We start from the raw sequence: 27,486 nt of genomic DNA on the forward strand, positions 1-27,486 counted from the left end.
TCATTTTGACTAGTTATTGCAAATATTCAATAAGTACTAGTAAAACTTATACTAGTCTCTATTGGAACTGTTATCTCATGCATAAGTAGTTACTGATAAAGCATAGAAAATTACTTTTTTTAAGCTACTACTTAACCAATAGCAACTAGTATATATCCCATGTTTCAATAGTCCTTATTGAACAGGTAGATAAAATATCAATAGGCAATTTTGACTAGTCATTACAAATATTCAAAAAGTAGAGAAACATTTAAAAAAAGAGACCGTAAGTCACTATTTAAATAGATAAATGTGTACTTATGAGCAGATGCCAATAAAATGCAGATAATAGTCACTATTAAAAGTTACTTATCACTAAAACAAGTTCTAGTACCTTAAAAATAAATACTGAATGTTAAAAGAGCTTGCCATATTAAACTGGTGAGAAAATCTGTAACTGTTCCTTCCATCAATGTATGGATCTTTGGTACCATTTTGCCAGATCTCTTGTATCAGGGTTACGGAAAGAAAAAATAAATAAATGAGTGAATTTGTAAAAACATAAATTTTATTGAGAACGTCTGACATTTTACAGAGTTGTGTGTTATTAACAGTACATAATAGGATTTCCTCTTTTGGAGTCCAGACACGTAGTATTAACATACAAAATTTCGGCATTATAAGAGGCGTGTACAATAAATGATATTTAGATGTATATCTTTATATGTGTGGAGTCATCTGAAGAGGATTTGAGATGGATACTTCAAATAAACTCGTTAAGACAGCAGAGCTCCTGCTTATGAATACAAGCTTAGCAAAGCATGAACCATTAAACCCATAATCAATTAAACATGGAATGCAACATGAACCATAACCTGAAAAATCACAAACCCACAATTTCATTAAATTCAGCATTTGTTCACAAAGAAAAATAAAGGACAAAATCAGCGTCGACAGAGTCGATTGATACACAAGGCTCTGTCAACAGAACAACAAAACAAAATACAATAAAACAACATGAGAAATAGAAAATGTAGAAGTTGGTCCAAACATTTGCATTAGAAGCATGTTCCTCTGTGTAATCCAGCTATATAATCCATACTGGGCATGCTCAGATCGCTCAATCAGAGATGCTGTACATTGTTCTAAAAGAGAGGGTTCACCACCTTTCTCAAAAATGCGCTTCTGTGCTCTATATTACATGTGTCCACAATCAATGAACTTCACAGGATGTGCAAGCTCACAGAAAAAGCCAAGCAATAAAGATTAATTGGTATTTTACATTGAGTTGTTTTGAAAGCATGTTAGATAGCTTTAGAAGATAAAAGATAAAGATTTACCTTACATGCAAACATGCATGAATGTGTGTGTGTGCGTGGGGGGCGGGGGGGGGGTTGGGGGGTATTACACCGTTCTGTATACACCAGGACCGCACATCACGGAATTGTTCGTTATTTATGATTAAATAATCTCTAGCCTCTCTCATTTCTTAACTAGTTCCCTATTTTCCTCATCAGCACAGGTTGAGTGCTTAAAATATTCTCTGTCTCTAGGCACAGAGATCCTACACAAACTAATCCTTAATAAACGCAAATAAATGAAACCAAAACCCCAACTTCCTGTCAGACCACAGCTACAGTCATGAAAATGAGAGAATTTAGGTGTTAGTCTTTGGCATGGTATTAGAAAAGCCATTTCAGATTTAACTACAGTCGAGATACTCTTCTCTCAATCTATAGATGATAACAACATTACATAGAAAAATAACAAAAATTTCCCTTAGTGCATTGCTGGGTGCGAATAACTATTTAGAAGTCTATTGTTTTTAAGCCATATGTGAAACCAGTCAACCTTGGACCTGAAACCTGCACAGATGCTTTAGTTACACACCTGAGTGTCAAATGGGACAAGGTTCTTATTAGTGCTGATCTACAATGAGTTTTGCTTTCCATGTCTTTATGAAATTAGATGAAAATGGGTCGTTGATCCTAAATTAGCCCTGTAATTCCTCAGACACCTGTATCCTGATAGTAGCTTGTGTGTCTTTGGAGTAGGCATGAATTTTACAATACAAACTGATACACTGCAGCAAAAAAAAAAAAAAAAAAAAAAAGATGATCTTAATCTTAAGCAGTATTTTTGTCTTTTCTCAGTAAAAATATCTAAACATCATTAAAACAAGAAAAATTTACTTGAAAAGCTTAGTGTATACATCTTGAATGAAGCTTATTTTTCATAAGTATACACTGTTTTTCCAGCGCGCTACACTTCCAAGTGAGCCCATGAGGATGCATTTGAGCCATATGCATTACAAGTGCTTTGTGATACTCTTTAGTACAGTCAATGGCAGGTGCATGCACCGGTGACACACAAAGACAAGGACTTCGTGCATCTAGAAAAATCAGCCCGTATGGGGACAGTCCATGCGTACTGTGCTGACGATCACAATTGCATCAGACATATCGGCATGCGTAAAACTGCTCAAGTACTACTTTGGTCAAAATACTTTGAACTTTTCCCTTTGGCAATTTTTTTTTAAGTATAAATTTAACAAAATGTAGTCAGATTTACACTCAAAAAATATTTAAGCTTATTGTAAAGATTTACGCATTTCAGTTTGAGAACAAATTTCCATAACATTTAATTGAGTAATCTTTTACAAAATTAAATAAAAGAACAGATTCACTCAATTAAGACAAAAATTTGATCTTTTAGTTTTTTACAAATTCGTAATTACCTTAAAACAAATATTTTTCATTTTGAAGAGTACAAATTCCCAGACGATTTTCACAGTTACTTGACCCTGGACCCAGATAAGAAAGGTCTAGTACCCAAGCTTATACATTTTTTCCAAAAAACATTTGCTTCGTCTATATAACATTTGAAAGAGTCTTGGGAGAAAGAGTTGAAAGTAAAATTCCGAGGATACCTGGGCAGAAGTCCTTCAGGGAATCAAATCATGTTCAATAAACTCTAATCATCAAGTAATTCAATTTAAGATAGTGCACAGATTACATTACTCTCACACTTGTTTTGTTTAGGTTTTGTTTGTGTGTGTGTGTGTGTGTGTGTGTGTGTGTGTGTTTTATAGTGCTTCCTTTCAACTTCGTTTTTAATAGAAAAAAAAAACAAGATATTTAAGTTTAATTAGTTTAATTTTGTTAAAGATTATTGAATTCAATTGAATGGAAATTTGTTATAAAACTGAAATACGTCAGTCTTAAAAATAGACAGAATGTTGTTGTTGTTTTTTTTTTTACTTTGCTTAAAACGAAGGGGGAAAAAATTGCCAAATTTAAATGATCAACAATTTCAAGATAGGCCTATATTATCTGAAAACAAGCTTTTAATATCTTGTATTTATATTTTTATGCTTCTCAATTACATTTAACTAGTTTTTTAGGAGGTTTGCATATTTTGTTTTAATGAAAAACTAGACAAAACTACATTTAAATTTTTTATTTATTTAATTAATATTATTAAGATTTGCTCATTTTATTTTCACAACAAAATTCCAACTGAATTGTGTGATTAGTTTTTTTTTTATTTTTTTTTTTTATAAAAAATTATTCAATTAAATTTGATGGAATTTTGTTATGAAATTGAAATGTGCAAATCTTAATTTTTTAATGTACTGATTTAGAAAATTATTTTGCAGTGGAAAAATGTCTCAGTTGCTGCACATGGGACCACACACTGCAAGAACATTTTTATTTTAGTCTTATTTTTCAGTAAAAACATCCAAAAATGTTTGAGAAAAAACAAATACTTGTAAAACAGTATGACAGGATATTAAGTCTTGTTTTCAGGAAATCTACCAAAATTTGGTGGGGTTTATGCTTAAAAAATAAATAAAATAATTGCCAATAGGTTATAAATATGTAATCAAGTTTTTTTTCTTACCCCATTGGGAAATATAAAAATGTCATTTTGCTTAAAGTAAATTGATCTGGTTTTAAGAATTTTTTTGGATATTTTTACAGGAAACCAAGACAGTAATACTCAGTAAGAAAAGGATTTTTTGCTGTGCATGTTAATGTAGATGTGATGCGGTTTGAGTTAGTAAACTGGTAGTTCTAGAACAAACCTCTATTCCTGAAAAAGTGCACGAATGGTATTTAACTCAAGAGTTCAAGCTGCCTGACGACATCCACAAAAAGCCAGTGCTGATAGAATTACAGCCACACAATCATCTTACACACTCAATTCAAAGGTTTCTGAAGTGTCGATCACCTTCTCTAAGGAGCGTCCATTATGATCAGCAACACTCTCACTGGCCGACACTTCGGTGTGCATTCCTTCAAACCCGTGCTCCAAACCCAGACTCAACACATCTAGATTAAGCTCACATTTAGCAGGGAACACAGCAGATCCAGTTAAGTTGAGTCTAGATTTGTTCAGAGTCAATGTGGGTGACAGGTTCTGACCCAGTCCAGCCATTAGCACAGGTGTGTAACTGTTTTAAACCAGTTTGTTTTAAAATAACTTTTAAAGAGAGAAGAGCAGAAAAGGTTTTACATTTGCAAAAACTGAACGAAAAAAAAAAGAGTAGTTGCAGTGGTAAAAACAAATGACAATAAACAAAAATATTACATGACAAAATAAGATCATTGAGTATTAACAATAGAGAGGGAAAATATCCAGTTGTGTCCCTTCATCAGGTAAAACAGCTCCCTCAGAGGGTTTGGCACAATACTCGAGAGAGAGAGAGAGAGAGAGAGAGAGAGAGAGAGAGAGAGAGATACAGAATAGTCTACATGTCCCTCTCTACTCGCCTCTGCCGCACTGAAAGAGAGGAAAACAGATGTGTTAGTAATGGTTTAATTTTCACAGCGCTCAGCATCAACACACCGTGTGAACATCCTGTGAGCTACGAGAACCATTAATGAGATCTGCTCATTTAAGAGGCTTAATGAATCAAATGTGTGTTAGTCAAACCTTTATCCTGTTACACAGCTTCACACAATTACGAAATTTCAAATTAAAGGTACCTTCAGTAATTTTTGTGTTTATGTTGCGCTGACACCTAGCGACGTAAAAACATGTAAAAGAAAAAGTAATCTGATTTACAAATTAATCAAGTAAAAAAAGTAGCAACACATTATATTGTAAATTCTTGTAATTGGATTACAGGTACTGACTTTCAATTAACTTAATTACTTTTAAGTACATTTCTTGGGAGTAAAAACAAAAACTTATTTGAAAGGTGTTTTAGAAAGTAACTTTAATTAGTAATGTGATTATTTTTCAATAAAGTAATCCATAAAGTAATCTGATTAGCCATTTTAGAGAAGTAATTTGTAGTGGATTACTTTTTTTTGAGAATCATACCCAAGATTTATTACATGAGTGAAAGCCTTCAATAATTACAGAGGATTATTGATTTATGGCACTCGTGAATGTGCGTTCAGCATCATATGTATGTAGAATAAAGCAGCTTGATGTGACTAGCGTTTTCATTTCATGCGAGTGTACATTATTTTAAACAGAAATGTCAAACACTTCCCCTTTAAACAGTGACATCTTGTTCATTTCCAAACAAGGCCTGAATTGACTGCAGTGTGAATTTGATAACTTATCAGACTTGTATAACCTTGTCCAATGTACAGGTGAGTCATACAAACACTCTACCAAAACTACACACATTCATTAGAACATTACCTTATAAAACTTTCCCATATGTGCTGTTAAGTACATGCAGAACATCAGAGATTAAAGGTCAAACCCCATGCTCTCACACGAATACCTAAAGATGCGTGTGACACTGGAATAGAGCTGGATGCATGACATCATCCTCTGTCTTACATTCCTACACGCATGTAAAACAGTCTGTGTGTGTGGTAATATAATAAGACTTGAGGGCAGGAGACAGATCCAAACTTCACAGGGAGAAAGAGAGACCAGATAAAGTACCATAAACAATGCAGGAAACACATCATTCAAACATTCGCAGTGTAGGTTGGAAAAATGATGTGAACCCCATAAGCTAATGAGGTCAACAAAAGCTAATTAGAGTCAGGAGTTGGCAAACCTGGCATCCAATTAATGAAATGAGAATGGAGGTGTGGGTTAGAACTACTTTGACTTATAAAAAGCATTCAAACATTTTGAGTTTGCTATTCATAAGAAGCATCTGCTGATGTGGACCATGCCTCGCAAAAAAAAGAGATCTCAGAAGACATACGATCAAGAATTGTTGCTTTGCATACAGCTGAAAAGGGTTACAGTTATCTCGAAGAGCTTAGATATTCATCTGTCCACAGTTAGAAAAATTGTCTATGAATGGAGATGATTTAGTCTGTGGTTACTCTCACTAGAAGTGGCCGTCCAGCCAAGATGACTCAAAGGGCACATCGCAGAATGCTCAATGAGGTAAAAAAAGAACCCTAGAGTGACAGATAAAGACTAAAGAAGGAATCATTGGAACTAGTTAACATCTCTGTTCATGAGTCTACTATACGCAAAACATTAAACAGGCATGTTGTCCAAAGCAGGACATCACGAAGGAAGCTGCTGCTCTCAAACAAAAACATAGCTGCATGCCTGAAGTTTGCCAAAGACCACCTTGACACTCCACAACATTACTAAAAATATTTTGTGGACTGATAAAACTAAGGTTGAATTGTTGGTGAAGAACACACAGCACTACGTATGGGCTAAAAAGAAAAACATCGTGAAAACATCATCCCGACGGTGAAGTACGGTGGAGGAAGCATCATGATTTGGGGCTGCTTTGATGCTTTGGGGACTGGACCCCTTGCCATCATCAAGGGAAAAATGAATTCACAAGTTCATTAAGATTTCCTACAGGATGTCAGGGTGGCTGTGCGCCAGCTGAAGCTCAGCAGAAGTTGAATGATGCAGCAGGACAATGACCCAAAACATCAAAGTAAATCCAAAACAGAATGGCTTCAAAAAAAGAAAATCCATCTTTTGGAGTGTCCCAGTCAGATCCCAGACCTAAACCCAATTGAGATGCTGTGGAATGACCTCAAGAGAGCCATTCACACCAGACATCCTAAGAATATGGCTGAGCTGAAGCAGTTCTGTAAGGAAAAATGGTTTCCAAAATTCCTTCTAAACATTGTGCAGGTCTAATCCGCAGCTACCAGAAACGCTTGGTTGAGGTTATTGCTGCCAAAGGAGGATCGACCAGTTATTAAATCCAAGGGTTCACTTAATTTTTCCACAGCACTGTGAATGTTTAATGGGATGTGTTTGATAAAGACTTGAAAGAATATAATTGTTTGTGTGTTGTTAGCTTAAGCACATTGTGCTTGTCTATACTTGTGACTTGAGAGATCTCATTTTATGACCAATTAATGCAGAAAACCAGCTAATTCCAAAGGGTTCACATACTTTTTCTTGCCACTGTATATGTAAATGGCTTCCATATTGATTGGCTAACCTCTTTGCATGTGAAATGAATAATAACATGCCTGCAGAACACTTGTGTTACTGAACACTGAATAGGTGCTGATGAGTACATGTGGCAGTCATGTACATGGGTGTTTCTTTAACGTCGGGCACTTTCATGTCCCAGCGGTTCATTTTAATTAAAACAGATTTCAAATGTTTTCTTTTTGTTATATGAAGGTCACATTGAAACTGACTTTCAAACTTTTGACCAGGTCTTCATTTATTTTTTTTAGATAGATTTAAACTTTCAACCAAAACTTTCAATATTAAACTATAAAAATCCATTATAAAAATACAGATTATTACATGTTTAAAACTGTGATAATGTAAACAGTGTAAAATAAACCATTTCATTATTTATTGTGTGAAAATGATTTTTAATACATTTTTGAAAAAATATGTCTGTCCAACAGTTGTGGCGTCTTTACCACCACACAATTTTGTGTGGAAATTATTTTTTATTGAGTGTATTTAAGATAAATAAAATGTTAGCTATGAAATTAGCCTAAGCAACACAAAGAAGTCAGTCATTTTCTTTCCATCAGTGTCATTTTTACCACAGAATTCTATCAAACAATACAGAATTTGAGATGTGTTGGAAATGACATGTGGTGGAAATTTACATGAGTTATATATATTATATATATATATAAATCTCCTATTATACATGCACATACACTGTTGGACATTGTTAGTAGACAAATAAAAAATAATAGTGTATAAAAAATGTTTAACGTGACTACTTTCTAAAAGTCAACACTTCTAAAAGTGCCCGAAGATAAAGAAACACCCAAACATTAATAAAGTAATGATTCGTTTTGCTGTTTAGTTCCAATAAATGTACTGTGTGGAATGAGGAGCAAGTTTTGAGAATGTTTGAGTATGGTTCATCAAACTCTTTCATTTCCCACATGCAGGAAAAATCTGTTTTACATCATGTGGCCCCTTTAATTTCACCATGGCAACAGCAGAGAGCGTAGAATGGATGTGGAGCCCTGAAGGAGAATTGCTTTACAGAACAGGAAATGACCTATGTTGACTCACAGTAAGCCCCTCCTCTATCTTAAATCAAACTCTTGCCTCTTGGCTGTTGAGAGTAACTCTTGTTTACCAAGTGTGTGTGTGTGTGATAGAGAGTGTGTTCTCACCCAGGTCATTGTTTTTTGTGATGGCCGCAGCAGCGCGGGCTCTAGGACCCTGTTGAGTGAAGTGGTACCCGAACTTCACAATGCTCGTGTTCTGTTCCAGCATCTTAGCAATCTCCATCTCAGCTGATGTGCCGAGCTGCTGACGCTGATAACAAAACAACACACACGTCAGAAACATATCTATCACATGTGCTTACATATGCGCCCACACACACACACCTTCTCACTATGAAAAACATTTGCATTTCATTTGCATAGTGTCTTGCATACAGTGTTTTAACTAATTTCAACAAATAATTCATCATATTTATACGAGATGCAGTATGATGCAATTGAGGCATGTCAATTTTCCAATCAATTAAAGGAATATTCTGTGTTCAATACAAGTTAAGCTCAACAGACAGCATTTGTGGCATAATGTTGATTACCACAAAAATGTATTTGACTTGCCCCTCCTTTAAAGAAATTGCAAAAATCTGGGTTCCAGTGAGGCACTTACAATGGAAGTGAATGTGGTCAATCCGTAAACATTAAAATACTCACTGTTTCAAAAGTATAGCCACAAGACATAAAAAAATATGTGTAAACATGATTTTAGTGTGATAAAATCACATATTAATATTTTCCGTGTAAAGTTATATCCAATTTTATAACTTCGTTACCATGACATTGTCACAAATGCTGTCGATTGAGCTTAACTTGTATTGAACCTGCACTACGCAACTGTGCTCTCTAGCGACATCTGTTGTTGAAACTTAAAATTGCAAGCAATTTGCAGAAGAACACTTTACATTAGTCGTGTTTCGGCACTGCTCTGCTGCCGGATGAATCTCATGATTTGAGCTTACCTGGACATCGCCTGTGTGTGATCATGACTGGGAGATATTCAGAGCTGGAGCCATAATGTTCTATTTTAATGTTAATATTATTGCTTACAATTAAACATTTAAAACTGAAATATTAATTGCTTTGAAGACAACAAAACACTCCTATTTACGTATTTTGAAGGAATTAATTTTACACTTTTACATAGAGAACAGGGGACTCAATCAGCTCCAGTTACCAGTATATTTTGATAGGATTATTTATGGGTTTTATGTTTGTATTGTACTGCACTTATCAATTTGATAAAGAGGTGAAACTCATGATATGGCTGATACGAGTTCAATGAAGAACTTAATTTAATAGAATTTTTCGTGAATGAAAACAGGGCTGTCAAGGATAGACTTCCAGTCCCATTATTGTGTTGGATTGTTAAATACCTCTGTGTCAATCGTTCAGCTGACGAACCATAAAAAAAGACAAGCCAAAAACATTTCAGTGGAGAAAAAAATGGGGTTATTATAATTAGATGTGACTTTAATCATTTAGATTGAACAGACTATACCGTATGTCTATCCCTCACAAGCCTTTCAGTTTTCAACGTGAAAAATTATATGTGGCATCTAAGCTGACTAAAGTCTATAGACAGTATTTTGGCCCTTTCATATGCTAACAGATTGAATTTGTGCTGAAACTTGATTATTCAACAATATATAAGCTTAACTGATTAAATTACCATCAATTATTATTTGATCATTAACTCTCTAGGACTCAATACCACATAACTGACTCAAAACTATTTGTCATTTATTATGGGAATAAAAGTAACAAATTAAATGTTGTTTTCAATACAGCCCAACAGTGCCACTTTTTCAGCCATCTTGGATTTCATAAAAGCATTTTCAGCCATGAACCAAACCAACCAGCTCTGAGGTGAATCACAACATTACAAACTTCAGTACAAGTCTGTGTACTTTAAGTCTTTAATGAGGAAATTAAGTGCAATCCCATGAAGCGTTGCAAATTATGTAATTGAATTAAAAATGATGGAAAATATAAAACGACTGATTTTAAGTTGTTGATAATAGTGCATCGTGGAAGAAGGTTTGGTGGATTTTTTTTCTTTCAGAATCACGGGTAGTGTAGTTCTTCACCGGGACTTCTGCTATTGTTTTAAAAAATGTAATTAAAATAACACAGACTGATAGCTTGGGAGCATTTATCACTGATTAACAACTTCGGAGCTCACGGTAGGTCTGTCTTTATAGTTATCTTTTAAAAAATCTATTCCCGTATGGACAAAATGATGGGATTTTTACTTTCGGAAGCAGACTGTTGCGCTTTATAGTGCAGGCCAGTGCCAGCTGATACATATGTCTCCTTTTGCTCTTCTTGTTTGTTCATCTTCTATTATTAGTGAAATAAGAAGGATACTATGTATTGATATAAAATGTTGTTGTGTGAGTGTGTTTGTACCTGGTTGTCGATCTTGATCTCTGAGAGTGTGTCATTGTCCCGCAGAGCTTCTACCAGAGCCTGAACTCCTGTACTAGTGATGAAATTAGACTCCAGATTCAGACTCTTCAAAGTCTTGTTCTCTCGCAGCATATCTGAGAACGCCTGCATAAACACAAAAACATCTTTACAGACAACCCGACAAGTAACCACATTTACAAAGAACGACCTTGTAATGACATTAACTGGTTAAACAATCTTCAGAGGTTAAACAAATCCCATTTATAGTTAATGATGTGTAGCACCAGCACAAACACCAGTGATGACAAAACAACAGCAAACTTACGGTTCAGAAAACAGATACTATATAAACACTGTAATTCCACTGAATTTTGAGAGTTTTCATTGCTTAAGTGCTACTCAACGCACAATTAAGACACGGCCCTAAAGTCAATATATGAACTGAATCATGTCCCTCACCACGGCGATGGGGTCGTTGCTCCTGGTGGCAGCCAGACTGAACTTCTTCACATGGGTGTTCCTCTCCATGGCTTTGGCTAACTCTTTCAGAGTCGGGATTGGAATGTTCTGGAAGAAAAGGATTTGTTCTGACTGGCTCAAATGTAAAAAAAAATAAATCAATAGACTGGAGGACAGAAATCAATTAAAAACTTCATGAGTTTTCACAATGTGCAAGCATATGGAAGTATATTAATGACAAATGTCTTTGAAACAAAAAAGCACACTGATTTACACTACTTAAATAATTAACGCTAGGGCTGCCCCCGACCAAAGAGTTTCCTAGTCGACTAGTAGGCATTAATTTAAGCCATTAGTCGAATAGTCGCACATTTATGATATTAATTTAATTACTTAAATATATATTTTTGGGGGACATCAGAAAATGGTTTGAGTTCCAGGGCTAAGAAAGAATGTTATAAGTAACATTGCTAACACTGTTCTACATTACAGAGAAATACTAAACCGTAATAATGAGCCTTTAAAATATACATTTTACAAGCGCATGCACGAAGGAAGCCACAGCGACACCGGCAAAAGCGGAAATGATTCTGAATGTGTCGGAAAAACCAGCAAGGAGACTGTCTGAACATTTTGTTCATTTATAGAGAGAAATGCACATTGGGGTTGTTCCGACAGACGATGAACTCGGGGATCGACGATGGTCAGAGTAATCGGCAATAGCTGATGCCTTTGACCATGTCAAGACGATATTTGGCTCGTTTTCCCATTAATGTATTGGAACACGTGCATGTAAAAGTTTCTCACTCTTTGTTTCTGTCTTCCGATTGTTTTTTGTTTTTTATGCAAGAACAGTATTGTCTATGAGTGCTGCAAATGACCTCGGACATCTCAGCTCAGGAGGTGCTTTGAGTTCAGTTGACTTTATTTCCACAGAGCAGTTCATTGTGAACGCAACTCTGCAGCCTATACACCTGTGATTAAAACATAAAATAATACAAAAACACGTTCACCTCGAACCATGATTTATATTTCAGTGATTATTATCATAATAAAAATTATTTTTACATTTATAATTGTTTTTATGTCTTCATTTGTGTAAGTAATTTTCCACCTGCATGTTTAGGCGGATACTTGTCTGACGGTAAATGGAAAGGTGTATATATATATATTATTCTTTTATCACTTCATCATTTTAATTGCTTTTTCGTTTTGTTTGGAGTGCAATTTGAATTTTGAAATTTTTTTTTTTACTATAATTCTCCATTTTCACATTCTTCTTTTTTTGTTTTTGGCGATTTACATTGTTCATGCATATCGCCACCTACTGGGCAGGGAGGACAATTTGTAGTAAAAAAGGACTTAAATACTGATGTTTTCACAGATCACTTCTGAAGATCTGAATTAAACCACTGGAGTCGTATGGATTACTTTTACTGCCTTTATGTGCATTTTCAGCTTCTTTGAGCTTCATGTTGTATGGACCTACAGAGCTGAGATATTCTTCTAGAAATCCTCATCTGTGATCAGCAGAAGAAAAAGTCATACACATCTGGGATGGCATGAGTTTGAGTAAATGAGAGAATTTTCATTTTTAGGTGAACTATTCCTTTAATTTAAATAAAGGTTGAATTTCCAACCAAATTGTAACCACTAATATTTTAGAGGCTAATTTGCGATGCAAAATATAATGGACCGAATATTACCTGTCTAATAATAAAGATCAAATAAAAAACAACAACTATATTTTGGAACTGAACATTGGAAGGTTAATATTTATTATTGACATTATTTTTAATGAAATGTTCACATTTATATTTGTTCACTAATACACAACCATATTATGTGTTTATTTTTCAATTAGTGAAACTCAGCATGCTTTTTCCCCCCAAAGATATCTGTTATTAAACTACTTCCATAAAAGCACTCTTTTAATGCATTCAGTAGAGTAAACTGGGTCTCTTTACCTTTATGTTGTTGAGATTGACTTCAGTTAGTGAGGAATCGTTGGATTTTATCCGCTGTAGAGTTTCCTCCACATTTGTGGGGTTTGGTGGCTCATCAAAAACTGGCTTTACTTTCTCTCCTTTAATAACATCTACAACAGAAATTCATTCACAAACAAGTTTTAACTGTGTGTGTCACATTAGTGTGAGATTCCAAAAGCATATGAATGGATGTGTGTTACAAATGCTGAGATGCAATGATCTCTACTAAAAGAGGAAGAGAATGAACTCACTGTTATAACCGTCTTTACCGGTGTACTCGTAACTCTGTGTGCTTGTCACCAGTGTGTTCACTCCAAGAATAGCTAAACGAACAACAAAACACAAACTGTTACATTTACAGTATATACACACACTGTACATTATACATAAAAAAATAAGTACTTTTAAAGACCTCAATACTATTTTCATATTTTAATATGCATGTGTGATATTCGGCACAGCTACTCAAAAAATAGTCATTGCATAAAATAAGCGCATCAGGTTTATAATAAAGCATGTAGGGATGGCGAGCAGCCAGGAATATTAAAATAGCGTGCTGAAAGAGACAGAGGTTGTGTTTGCTGTGCTGTTTTCTCAGGCTGTGAATAGATGCAGCATGGGCGTTTAGACCCCCAGAGTCAAGGAGGGGATGTAAAATGATAAAAAAACAACAAAGAAAATGACAGAAAACACTAGAAACAACACACTCAGGCTTACAGCAATACAGCACTAGTGCTGTTAAGACTTCTCTCAATACAATTGTGCATAAAAAAATGTCTTTACTTTTGGCAATCTGATCAAATAATGCGTTAAAAAAAGAGGAGATGTTGTGCACAGAATCCATACTATTCGCTGCAGAAACAGTATGAGCCGTATGCTAGCATGCTATTCTGAACAAAGCCTCTGTAACTCTTGTTTAGCTCTGATCATTCCTCTGTTTGTGAGTCTGTCTCTAGCTGTTTTATAGCATGATTTCTTTCTGTACCTGCCAGATCACCCAGTTCAATGTCAGTAGCGCTGGACAGTGCCTCTTCCAGTTCCGGGTCAAGGGTTGTGGCTTCCTCCTGATGCAACTCTGTTGGCTTCTGTTTGGGCACCCACACCTTTCCTGCAGGACCACAAATAAAAAAAAGCAATCAGTCACATAAATCTGTCTATAAACACTAGGGTTGGGTGATTTATGGAATTCATGATGACTTAGCTGACGATGTAAAATTGAGCAACATTAAGCAACAATGGCCATTATGCTTCTTGAAAAGTGTGCCATTTGACTAGTTTCACGTTCTTGTCTCAGGATTCGAGAGTATGAGTTGGATGTTTATTTAAACTTCAGTAACAAAAACTGCTAGACTTGGGAAGTTGGATAAATGTCCTTGAATTAGTTCAAACTGTCAATTTCAAGATTTAATTCAAAACTGCTTTTGTAAAAATACATATTGGTAATTATTGCTGTTTATTACTATGTAAATGTACATGTAAATAAAAATAAAGATTAAATATGATTCTTCTTTGCATCCATTTATGCCCCATTAACACCAGGCACTGAAAACGCATGTTAATGTCAGATGTAAATGGGGCCTTCGTGAAAAACAGCGTAGACAAAATGCCTTTATAATTTTTATCCAGATTTTTACTGTATTTTACTTTTTTGCATTAAACATTTTGAATCGACTTGACTTGGTTGTTTATATCGAGAAACATGAGATCACAAGATATTTTTAGGGCTACATCATCATCAGTCTTAAAACATACCGAAGACCACAAAACAACACCAGAGAGAGAGAGAGAGAGAGATACATCGGGCTATTGGCCAGACATGAGTACGAATGGTTGGTGTTGATGAACTGGACACAGATAACGATGGCACAGACAGCAGGCCCATCATGATAACAGCTTCACCTCATCAGACTGCATTCATGTGCTATCAGACTCTCTCTGATGCTCATATTGAGGCTGGGTAACATGAACCGGTCTTGTGACGAGCTCGCTCTCTCTGCATAGTGAATAACACACTGTCTACAGCTTCATTCAAGACATGTGACTGCTGCTGAGATCTCTCACACGGTGTATGTGTTTGAGTCAAGGGTGGGAGAAATGTTCTGCTAGTCTTCAGTTCTTTCTCTCTTTCTGTTAATTCGTTTTTTTTTTGGTTGGTGATCCCTTCTTTTTCATTCGTTGTCTCCTACATTCTTTGTTAGTTCTTTTGTTTATTATCTCTTTCGTTTGTTCATTCTTTTTTGCTCTTTTGTATGTTCTCTTTCGTTCATTCTTTCATTTGTTCTTTCATTTGTTTGTTCTTTCATTCATGCTTTCATTTGTTTGTTCTTTCATTCGTTCTTTCATTTGTTTGTTCTTTCATTCGTTCTTTCATTTGTTTGTTCTTTCGTTCATTTCTTGTTCTTTAGTTTGTGCTTTCATTTGTTTGTTCTTTCGTTCGTTCATTTGTTTGTTCTTTCATTTGTTCATTTGTTTGTTTTCATTCATGCTTTCATTTGTTTGTTCTTTCATTCGTTCTTTCATTTGTTTGTTCTTTCATTCGTTCGTTCATTTGTTTGTTCTTTCATTTGTTCATTTGTTTGTTCTTTCGTTTGCTCATTTGTTTGTTCTTTCGCTCATGCTTTCATTCGTTTGTTCGTTCGTTCATTCATTTGGTCGTTTGTTCATTTGTTTGTTCTTTCGCTCGTGCTTTCATTCGTTTGTTCATTCGTTCATTCATTTGGTCGTTCGTTCATTTGTTTGGTCGTTCGTTCTTTCATTTGTTTGTTCTTTCGTTGATTCTTTCATTTGTTTGTTCTTTCATTCTTTCATTTGTTTGTTCTTTCATTCATTCTTTCATTTGTTTGTGCTTTCGTTCGTGCTTTCATTTGTTTGTGCTTTCGTTCGTTCGTGCTTTCATTTGTTTGTGCTTTCGTTCGTTCATTTGTTTGTTCTTTCGTGCTTTCATTTGTTTGTTCTTTCGTTTGAGCTTTCATTTGTTTGTTCTTTCGTTCGAGCTTTCATTTGTTTGTTCTTTCGTTCGTTCTTTCATTTGTTTGTTCTTTCGTTCGTGCTTTCATTTGTGTTCTTTCGTTCGAGCTTTCATTTGTTTGTTCTTTCGTTCGTGCTTTCATTTTTGTTCTTTCGTTCGTGCTTTCATTTGTTTGTTCTTTCGAGCTTTTGTTTGTTCTTTTGTTCGAGCTTTTGTTTGTTCTTTCGTTCGAGCTTTCGTTTGTTTGTGCTTTCGTTCGTTCTTTCATTTGTTTATGCTTTCGTTCGAGCTTTCGTTTGTTTGTTCTTTCGTTCGAGCTTTCATTTGTTTGTACTTTCGTTTGTTCTTTCATTTGTTTGTGCTTTCCTTCGTGCTTTCATTTGTTTGTGCTTTCGTTCGTGCTTTCATTTGTTTGTTCTTTCGTTCGTGCTTTCATTTTTGTTCTTTCGTTCGTGCTTTCATTTGTTCTCTCTTTCGTTTAATCTTTCTGTCTTCAATTTTTTTGCTCTTTCATTTGTTCTTTTGTTTTCTCGTTCTTTTATCATTGGTTCTTTTTGTACGTTCCTTCTTTCATACATTTGCACTGTTTAATTTTTCATTTGTTTGCTCATTTATTTCTGTTTGTTCTATCATTCATACTTTTTCATTCTTTTGCTCTTTTATTGATCGTTGTTTCTTTCATGTGTTTGTTCTTTCTGTTTCGTCCTCCCTCTTTCAGTTGTTTGTTCTTTCATTCTTTGTTTGTACATTCTGTCTTTCGTTCCTTCTTTTTCGCTCTTTTGTTAATTCATTCTCTAGTTCTTTTATCGAACATTCTTTTGTACATTCATTCTTTAAGTTTATTCTTTCTGTTTCATTCTTTCATTTTTTGTTTGTTTTTCTTTCATTATTCTTTGTCGCTTTTCTTTTTTGTTCATTCGTTCGTTCATCCATCTCTTTCTTTCGTTTGTTTTCTTCCACTCTTTTGTTCGTTCTTTCATTTGTACGTTCTTCCTTTCATTTGCACTTCCTTTTGTTCATCTTGTATTTGTTAGTGCTCAGTCATTCATTTGTTCTTTCATTCCATTTTGCGTTTGTCCTTTAATTCATTATCTTTCGTTCATTCGTTCATTCTTTCTATTTCGTTGTTTTGCTTGTTCATTTATTTGTTCTTGGATTTTTTTCATTTGTTCATTTTTCTTTCTTTTGCTATTTCTTGCATTTGTTCTTTAGACTGGCCCAAGTCAAATGATCCCACTCTCAATTCTCTATGCATCCATATGGGCAAAATATACTTTGAAAAGCTAGAACTCTCCATGGTGCACAAGATGTAATGGCAGGCAAGCGAATGGTGACTGAGGTGGTCATTCTGACAAACATCTCCTTTTGTGTTCCAAGGAAGAAATTCACATAAGTGAATTGAGAACAACATGATGGTAAAAAAATAGATTATCACAGAATTTTCATTTTTGGGCAAACTATCTCTTTAAGTATCATCAATAATAATAGTTCACCAAAAACCACCAATTACATGCTCCACAGACATTATAAAGACTTCCTGAATTTAATTCTTCAATATTGTGGATTAAGATTTGTGCAGCTCCTCCAGTCCATTAAAACATGTATGGAAACTTCCTTGAACTGGAACTCTTGACAGATTCTGAGAGAGATTAAGGGTTGTTGATGTAACACAGATGATTCTGGACTTTTATGTGGGACAGACTCTTTCCAACCATCATAAAAGCTGCTGGCAGCAGCCCTACATCTCACAAACCTCTCATTACATAGAGTAAAATGTTGAACAAAACCTCATCTCTGGCCTGGGCATACACACACACACTTGTACTTCATTTCCTTCCTTTTCACGTTCAGTAAGTGTTTCTGACAGCCAAGTCAGTCAGTCAGACCTGTGAGCACTGGAAACACACTTATTATGTGTTTTCACATAATTCAGAGAGACTCCAACTCCACCAAAGCAGAACACATGATTTGCTTTTCTTTTTTTAAGACAGTTGAAGGTCATTAAACAGGGTTTCTATGGCGGTGTTCAAACACACACACAGTGTACCTAACACTGGTTCTGACTGGCTGGGTCTGACTAAAGTTTGATTGGATGAGCCACGTGTGACAGCACATTAATTTAATTATATTTTCTCACTTCTTAATGTCCCAAGCTTTGATCATTACATTGCTTGGCAACCGTAAACATCCTACAGTTAGGCTGAAGAACCATATCAGTTAGCGGAAAAATTGTTTATTGTGATTATTAGTGGCATTTGCTAAGGCAAGCAATACAGTCATTATATTAGATTGTAGAAACCAATACCTCACCTCCGTTGTGGTGAAAAATGTCTTAAAATTCGGGTTGTTTCTCAGCAAATCGTATGCCATATAAAGACTTTGAATATGAAGATGCATGGACTACTCTTATGACAGTTTTGGGTCCTTTTTTTATTGAAAAGACAGAATGGAGTATTCATAATTTTTCTTCCTTTTCATAGATCTAAAGTGAGAGCATTTCAAATGCATTTACGAGTTGAATTAAATGTTTTGCATTAACAGTACCGTTTTCTCACTCTGACATGGCTGAGAGCGCTCATACCATGCGCATACATACCAAGTAAAGATGGTTTAAGCAGAGTTTCTTCCTTGTTTATATCTGTCAAAATTATGGTCTGTATTTTGAATTAGCTGCCAAAGTTTTTCGTTCGGTAAATGACGGATATCTTAAATTAACAGATAATTAAACATAATGCACTGAACACCAACTGTCCTCCAACATTTTTGACTGCCAAAAGGGGCATGAGTGCTCCTAAACAAAATGTTAGTGTAGAGCCCTGCTTTTGTGTTCCTCATAAGAAAGTCATAAAATGGTAAAATCTGTAAATTGACAGAATTTTCATTTTTGGGTGAAATACTATACATTTATGGGGTACGTTGGGCTTTTAAGGGTTATTGCTTAAATTTGTGACTACTGCTCTTGAATTCCTAGAAACTTGTATTCTTCACTGTTTCCAAACAGAATGTCTACAAGTGCTTAGACTGTTCTGGAAACAAGAGCAGGCTTTGAGTTTTAGGTGTGGCTGAATTCCTTCACGGTGGAAACGTTTATTATCAGTGCAGGCAATGAATGGGGACATATTTAAGGAAAATATAAAAACAGATTAGTGAAAACCATTTCAGGGTGAAGAGCCACTGGTGAGGAAGTCAGAGGGAGTCTGAATAAGGGGCTGTTCACACAGGGTGCATTCTTGTACTCTGGTTTAGCCATTTTTAACAGTAGGTCTATGCACAGATGTGCTAGATGGATGTTTTTGGTCACTACGAAATGTGTTGTTTTCTGAGCACTCTGTTTTCAAGATAGAAGAATATTTGAAACACAATACAGCAGATTATTCCGGTTTTAAAACAATGGGCCAATCACATGAATCTAGAGGGGAGTTAAGCTTATTTACATATGGACAAGCATATTGAATGCTAATATGGGAGCCTTTTCCCCTGGGGGGTAAAATTTATAAAATATGCAATCCTCTTTACTGTATTACAGCCTGTACAGCTGAAAACTCGCTTCATTTCTCGTTTTTAGCACCCCTCCATGGACATTACACCCGGAAAACAGTTAACGCTTTGGTCACTGGGGGCAGTGTTTCACATTTCGGTAAGCACAGATACATTTTAGCTTATGAAAAGTCAACCTACTGTTTCCCATTTCACTGTGCGATCAGTTAGGTGTGTTTCGAGGATTACTTCATTATAAATATACACACACAATCCTCAACGACCGTAAAACATTTAATAAAACTTGCTTGAGCACAGAATTTCCACTGCCAGAAAAACACAAACTCTCTCACATGCACACAAATTTATATCATTTAAGACCTGGTAATTAAAATGAACAACACAAGGTAGAAAATTTACTAAAATGGGTTCTTATGCAACAGAAACCACTTAGAACAAGCAGCACAGAAGTCAAAACAGCAGGACAGCTTGATGTGGATTAGATCACCCTGCAACTATTTTAACAAGCACAAATTAAAACCTGCTTTAAGCTTGAAATGAGGGAACTCTCTCCCACTGCCATATTCAGACACTGTTATGACTGGTATCACAAGATGCGTGAGAATTAATGTTTAATGTCAAACCCTGTTGCATATTAAGGGGCATGAGATTTGAGAGCTCACAAAGTATGACTTCAGAAGACTTGGAATATAACGCACAAGTCATATGGACTACTTTTAGGATACTTTAAGTGTTTTTTTCCTTTTTGCCACTTGACAGTCAGTAAATTTACATGCACTTTAAAAGTTCAATTTTAGCCGAATTTTTGGCCGATACTGAAATCGATTTAGACATAAAAGTATAGGCCAATATTTTGCCACTTACTCACTTAATTTTGTCAGCAAATCAGTGTTTTGCTTAGGAAAAATAGCATCTTATTGTACAATTAATAAATTGTTGTTTTCATGACCGATATGCCGAAGGTTTAAAGTTGGTCAATAATACAATTGGCCGATACATCAGTGCATCCCTAAATAATATTTTTTAGAATGTCATGTAGCCTAAATGCTTAGTCAGACAGAAACCGTACCTTTTTGCAAAGTCGGATTAACTGACCTAAATAATGCAACAGAAATTCGGCTTAGTCCAGCATTTATACATGTTAATCAGGCCACAATCGGCCTTAGCGTCGTGCGCGTGCACCTAAAGACAGAGGTGAACTGGTATTTAACACTTCTTGAGCTGATGTCCTTCCTCCAAATATTAAATGACATATTATGTCATGTATACTTAGACAGACAGATGAAGACAGATAGCTCTACAATGCAAAAACCTGCTGTAGCTCGATTATAACTGCACATTTACATATACGGAATGTGAATAACTGTCCATTTCATTGTGTGGAAAAAAGCAGCTTGGACATTCTGAACGACATTTGCTTTTGTGTTTCACAGAAGAAAATTGTGCAGTTAGATCAACAAGAGTAAATTATGATAAAACTTTCATTTTTGGGTGAACTATTCCTTTAAGACACTTTCACAGAGTGTGACGATCAATGAATGAATAATTAATGTAGTATTATTGATATTGACCTGGCTGCAGAATTTGCTCTTTTAGCAAAAATTCTCAAACCGGCAGTTAGTGTACTGGACTGACACTCTAAAGCTTAACTGGAACTGATTCAGTCACATGATGATTTACAGTTAATCTGGTTAGATGATAACTTCAGAATTACAAGACAATCCCCAATTATCACTGTGCTCTTGAGCAAAATACTTGCCCTTTTAAAGTAATAACTATGAATACTGTATTGCTTGAGATAACATGGCCATTAAACTGATAATAACTGGATTTTTACATTTCCTGAAGAAAAGTCACCAGTTTGTACAGCACAAAAGATATGAACACACCCAATCTGTACTGGATCTGAAGGGGCATCTTTGTGTAACAGGCCCCATGAAAAGAGGGAAAGCATTATTAAAAGTCCTTTGTTTGGTGTTTTCATCTAAACCTCTGTGGTACAGAGAAAAGCTTGTGGCACAAACAAAACCAGAAGAGAGGAGCTCGGCATATCTCAGCAGGTTTCTTGGGCTCGGCTGATCTTGGCCGACCTCAACCTCCCTAAATACTTCCTCTACTTTCTAGATCCAATCACATCCTCTTCTCTTCCCTGTGGACCAACACAGATGAGTCTTTCTGCTGGGGCGCTGTCACAGCCAGCCGAACACTAAAGGACCCCAGCAAGACAGCAGAGCAAACAGAGAGGAAGTCATAGAGACTGGAGTCTAATAGATGCAGTAATGAATCACAAGATTTCAAGGGAATAAATCAACATGACATTAACAAAACAGACAACAAGTTAAGATTTTATGGACTAGGGGTTGACTTGGTACCAAAAATGTTGGCTTCGGATCGTTTAGTGATGGACTGTTATGTCAGCAAGGCTGATTAATTAGCCATTTTGACATTATCAGAATTATAAGTATTAGTTCCCTTGTGTATCAACTATGGCTGGGGGATATGACGATATATATCACGGTGAAGATATAAAGTGTCAATCAAGAGATTTTGTTAGATCTTGTATATGGCGATATGTAAATATCCATATGCACGGCGTGTGTGTATCTATCAGTAGGCAGGGCTTCAAGTGAGACTAAGAGAATTGAAGAGACATTTACAGGGTTTTTCCCCACTGAACATTTCAATGAATATTGCATTAGGTGCTTCATAAGCACTAAATATGCTTCTCATCTGACACAAGCATCGCAAGTAGTGGTCAACCAATATATCGCAGAGGCCGATACATTTTCCCGTTTGGCTGATTTGTTTGTTAAGGTCGCAAGGGTGCTGAGAACCATCTGCTTGCAGTTGAAGCGTCTGAGACATGTAAATGAGCAATCACAGTCCTTTTTTTTTGTTACGTGCCATGGTGCTACTACAGTAATAGATAACACAGACTCATTTAAGCAATCCACATATCAAAGCTGTGACAGACACGTATGAGCTCACAATGTTAATGTGCTCATTTGTTTCATTATCCCTCTCTCTCCACAACAGTTCCCTGTAACTTTTAACTGCAAATATCAATAAAACTAATATCATATACCATCTGCAAATATGCGGATACCTCATTTAAACATATGTATTAATAACCAAACCTCACAAAACTTGAGCAAATCCAGCTTCCTGTGAGTGCTCATTTATTTACCTCTAAAGCATGTATTCTATCAGCCTCTCCTAAGCAGTCCCCTGTGACTTTTAACTGTCTTGTATAATGATAAAAAGGCAAATATCATACTTCTATTATGTACTGTCTGCAAATATACAGATGTAATTCACGAACCTCGTGAAAATCCAGCCTTTTCTTACTGTCTAGTACTCATCTAATAATATCTTCCATTGAAGCACATATTCTATCAGCCAGAATAAAACTTCAGGATCAGGATCAAAAGTTCCTCTGATTCACAAATCATGATGCAGTCCACGATCCAGGCCGTTTAAACTGTCAGGAGATTGTTGCTCGCTGGATCCGTATGAGCGTGGCATGCACTATAAGTAAATGTCATTCACTGTTTGATTCGATCTTTTGTGAGAAAATGTGATAATGCACACATGCCATCCATGGTCGCTGGACTACTGTGTGTACTGTTATTTCCTAATATATAAACAATATTAACAATTTCTTCATGCACAAATTAATTACTAAAATCAGTACAAACTGCTATGTATCATTTAAAATAAAATGTTATTTTTTAAAGATTGTTTTTAACAAAGTTAAAGTTTTGTGTGAAATTTAGTAAATAAAGAGCTAAATAAGAGTTTATTAATTTTTTAGCAATTTTATGTTATTTACTATATTAAATTGCGTCGGCCTATCAGCCACCCTGCTCTCTGGATATTGGGATCGGCCATTAAAAAACCCATATTGGTCGACCGCTAACCTCAAGAGCACGCAAGTGCGCACGAGTCCAGCAGGCCTCCCAATATTTGTGCGCCAGGGACAGGAGAGTTTTATTGTACCTTAAAGCACTATGGAGGAAGTCAAACATCTTAAATGGTTGAGCAGCCTGAAATTTGAACAACCACTGACATGGAAAACCGCTACAACACTGTGTCATGTGCCAAAATAAAGGGTTTTTAAACTACACATCATCAGCCTTACTAAAATTCAGTTCGAATGATGTTAGATATTAGGAAACAAATGGTCTATATATTTTTTTTAGATAATCATATGTTCTCCATAGAGAACATATTTTTATTGAGCCAATAAGTGTTTATTTTTCATTGGATTTTTTTTCTATATTATTTTCTTTATTGCATTGCTTTGAGAATATGTTTAGTTTCTTGTGGAAAGTTTATAATAATCATAATAATATTGGTGAACAACATATCAAATGTGAAATTTTGCATTATGGTAAGGTTGAGACCATGTTTTGTTTTCTTTTTTTAAATTTTTTTTTTACTTTTAATTATGTTTGTCAAGTTCCAAATAAAAAAGAAATTATATAAGAGGAAGTAGTTTTCATTTATAAAGTATTTAATTCACTGACTGGATTATCCAAAAATAGGCATTACAATATAGTTATTTAATTATTAATATTTTCAGAAAATAAATCAATATATCGTTACTGTATTGTTATCGCAGGGCTCCAGACTAAAAAAATGATTAAGGAGCCACTGGCTCCTAAACTGAAACATTTAGGAGCCAAATGGCTGTTTTAGTTGCCACATCACAGAATTGCTCGATTTAGATTGTTGTTCAAAAACAAGATAGAAAGCCAAAGAAAAGACAGCTGATAACTCATTAATCGGATGTTTAATATATATATATACACTGTATAATTGAGTGCATAAATTTGCATTCCCATAAGTTTTCACACCCCTTTCAGAATTTATACAAATATAAGAGATAAAAGATCTTTTTTTTTTATTTAGTACTGCTCTTCAGAATCTACATTACAGATAATTACATATGCATATAGTAGTGTGTTGCCATCTTGAGCATCAATGAATGTTTGCACCTTGTGTAATAGTTGTGTAAGAGTCCCTCAATGTTCCTAAGTATCAAAAGCAGGATCTCGCATCATAAATATATATATATATATATATATATATATACATATACACACACAATAAAAACATTTTGTCTTTCTTTACTATTACCGGATGGACCAGACACAGAGACTACAAGAGTGCAAATTGAATGAAATCCCAGATACAGTTTATTGAGCTACTCCAATGCCAATCAATAATAACCAGAGAAAAAAAAAAAAAAGATTTGATACATAACATGGGACTTTATAAACAGATGGGATTATAAACAAGCCCAAAATACACATGGGACTACTATTTTGATATGTCTGCGCTTCCAGTTGTGAACTCGCTGATGGTTGATTAGCTGAGAAAGTAACTCGAATTCAAACTGCTAACCTGAGCTGCTGAGTTCAAATGAGCTCTTGTCGGGTGATTCATTATAAAAGACCCGGTTCAAATGAGTCATTGTTCACAAATCGGACATCATGGCTTGTGCTGTGTTTATGTTGCGTGCAGCCAGCAAGCTCATATCATCAACAGAAAGGGTGAAAAGTGGCGCGAGACACACTGGCACACGCTCTAAAGATATATTCAATAACTCACAAGCTGATATATGACGAAACTGCATATGAAAGCACATCCCGACTGTCGCCAGTGGCGACTAGATTTTAAATTATTGTCACAATCATTTATTTTTGATCGCATTTGCGACCATTTTAGTCATAAGCTAGAGCCCTGTATCATGAAATTAAATTACTCATATCGTGATATAAGAGTTTGGTCATCTGTGGTTGTCACCTAATCAATTCAGACCAACAAATGAGACTTTACCACATGACAAATCAGCTAGAATATAACATGGTTAATATAGATTTGCTTGTAAGATCATTAGGTAGACCGCTGAATATGTGTGAGAGCCATGTGACGCAAAACAAATAATTGAAAAAAATATGAAATCTTTAATGACTACCTAACAAATGACTCTTCTTTTTAATGAATGAAAAACGTACTGAACCACAAGTTATCCAATTCATCATGTTTGACTCAAAATGATCCAAGAACTGTTACTGTGTGCTTAAGGCTCATGAAAGTCATTTCTGGATGATTGTTGCTATGACAATGTGTTGCTGAAGACACACATTATGAGTCTTGTAATTACTGGTATTTTATATGTGTATATATATATATATATATATATGTATATAAATAAATGAATGAATCAAATATATTCATAATTAAGAAGTCTGTGTAAACACACCTTTTACAAGAATCTGTTCTGTCAAAATATGAAATCATACAGTTTGGTAACAGGTTGCTGAGGGCAGTTAATCCAACAAGAATTGCATTTCTTATTTTCAAATACTTCTTCCTCAAATGTAATAAAAGAATCATTAATAAAACCGTTAAAGTACTGAAATTGTTAAGAGGAATTGGAACCGGAATCATTAAATTATTTACGATTCCCATCCTACTGTCGGGTACAGAAATGTGCAAAATATAGATATCGTCCCAATTTCATTCTGTGGTATCGCAATATTTTTGTGCCAGTATACCACGCAACCTTAAGTATTTCACTCACCATCAGTCAAGCAACCTGACCACTGAGGGGTATCCCAGAATACCTCAGCTCAGTAACAAACCCTTTATGTGTAATGCCTACCCACCCTGACATTATTACCATAGAAACATACAGTATAAAGAGAGAGAGAGAGAGAGATACGCAGCATTTGGCATTCTCGCTCTTTCATCCCTGAGGAATTCCAGCACTTCCTGTTTCCTCCTATGTTCTCAAATGTGACACTGAACAAATGTTCTCAAAGTCCAGTCTCACAAACTCTGAAGCAGGAAACATCTCTGGCACTTATATAGAACAAATGGCAAAAAGAAGCACATCCTTTCAGAAGAGAGCTGCTGTTAACTGTCCAGTATGGACACTGCATAGATGTGGTAATGTGAGTGTCTAAACGGCAGTTGTGTGTCTGTTGTAGACAGAGATGCTTAAATTAATAATGAGACATTTCCTCGTTAGTATCCGATGACCTTAAGAACCTTAAACTGTGCTAATGAGACGTGACTAACAAGAGAAAGAGAGAAAGACATTCTGCTCTCTAGACACGGCTCAGGCCCCTCCTTCAATGTAAATCTATTTTAGAGAAAAACATTACATTTATAAAAGTAAAAGCACATGTCTCCTTAAAAGCCACACAATTTGAGCTTTCATTCATGTCTATATCACAAATTGTGTATAATACTTAGGGTTAGTTTACGGGTTTGTTCAAATCCTTAACATTATGTATGAACAATAATAATAGTGATGCATGCCTAAGGAAACATCACTAATCAGCGTTGCTGCAATCCTAATACACACGTCCACATCAAAGCTGGACTGTACTCATGCATTATAGTGTAAATACTGTAGATGCACATGTGTGTCATTACACTGAATGTGAGGAATATGAGATCCATCTGAGATGATGGACTTAAGACAAGAAACGAATGCCTAGGAAAGAAACTCTAGACACACTCAAGAGAACCTTATAATCTTTTACTCAGGAGTTTGACTTTGTTCTTTAGAAACAAAAACAACAACAGAAAATGACAGTACCACAGTGAAAACACTCACAGAATTAGAAAAAGTTAGTAAAATTCACTAAAATCCTTCAAATGTATAGGGTGTAGTATTGAAAGTGGCAGTAGGAAAATCTCATGTCAAAAG

General features: G+C 35.3%; 1 protein-coding gene across 1 annotated transcript in view; it reads right to left on the reverse strand.

Moving 5' to 3' along the window:
* Positions 1–525: 525 nt before the first annotated feature.
* LOC127456335 (tropomodulin-2-like) overlaps positions 526–27,486 on the reverse strand; it is a 55,633-nt gene continuing 28,672 nt past the window's right edge. Inside the window, exons 4-10 of the mRNA XM_051724782.1 lie at positions 14,277–14,399; positions 13,543–13,614; positions 13,271–13,401; positions 11,304–11,411; positions 10,845–10,988; positions 8,547–8,691; positions 526–4,764 (exon numbers count right to left, since the gene is read on the reverse strand). Coding sequence (XP_051580742.1) covers positions 4,733–4,764; positions 8,547–8,691; positions 10,845–10,988; positions 11,304–11,411; positions 13,271–13,401; positions 13,543–13,614; positions 14,277–14,399 — 755 coding nt within the window. The 3' untranslated portion in view covers positions 526–4,732. The remainder of the gene's footprint in view (positions 4,765–8,546; positions 8,692–10,844; positions 10,989–11,303; positions 11,412–13,270; positions 13,402–13,542; positions 13,615–14,276; positions 14,400–27,486) is intronic.

Source organism: Myxocyprinus asiaticus, chromosome 18 (assembly GCF_019703515.2).
Source record: "Myxocyprinus asiaticus isolate MX2 ecotype Aquarium Trade chromosome 18, UBuf_Myxa_2, whole genome shotgun sequence".
NCBI lineage: Eukaryota > Metazoa > Chordata > Actinopteri > Cypriniformes > Catostomidae > Myxocyprinus > Myxocyprinus asiaticus.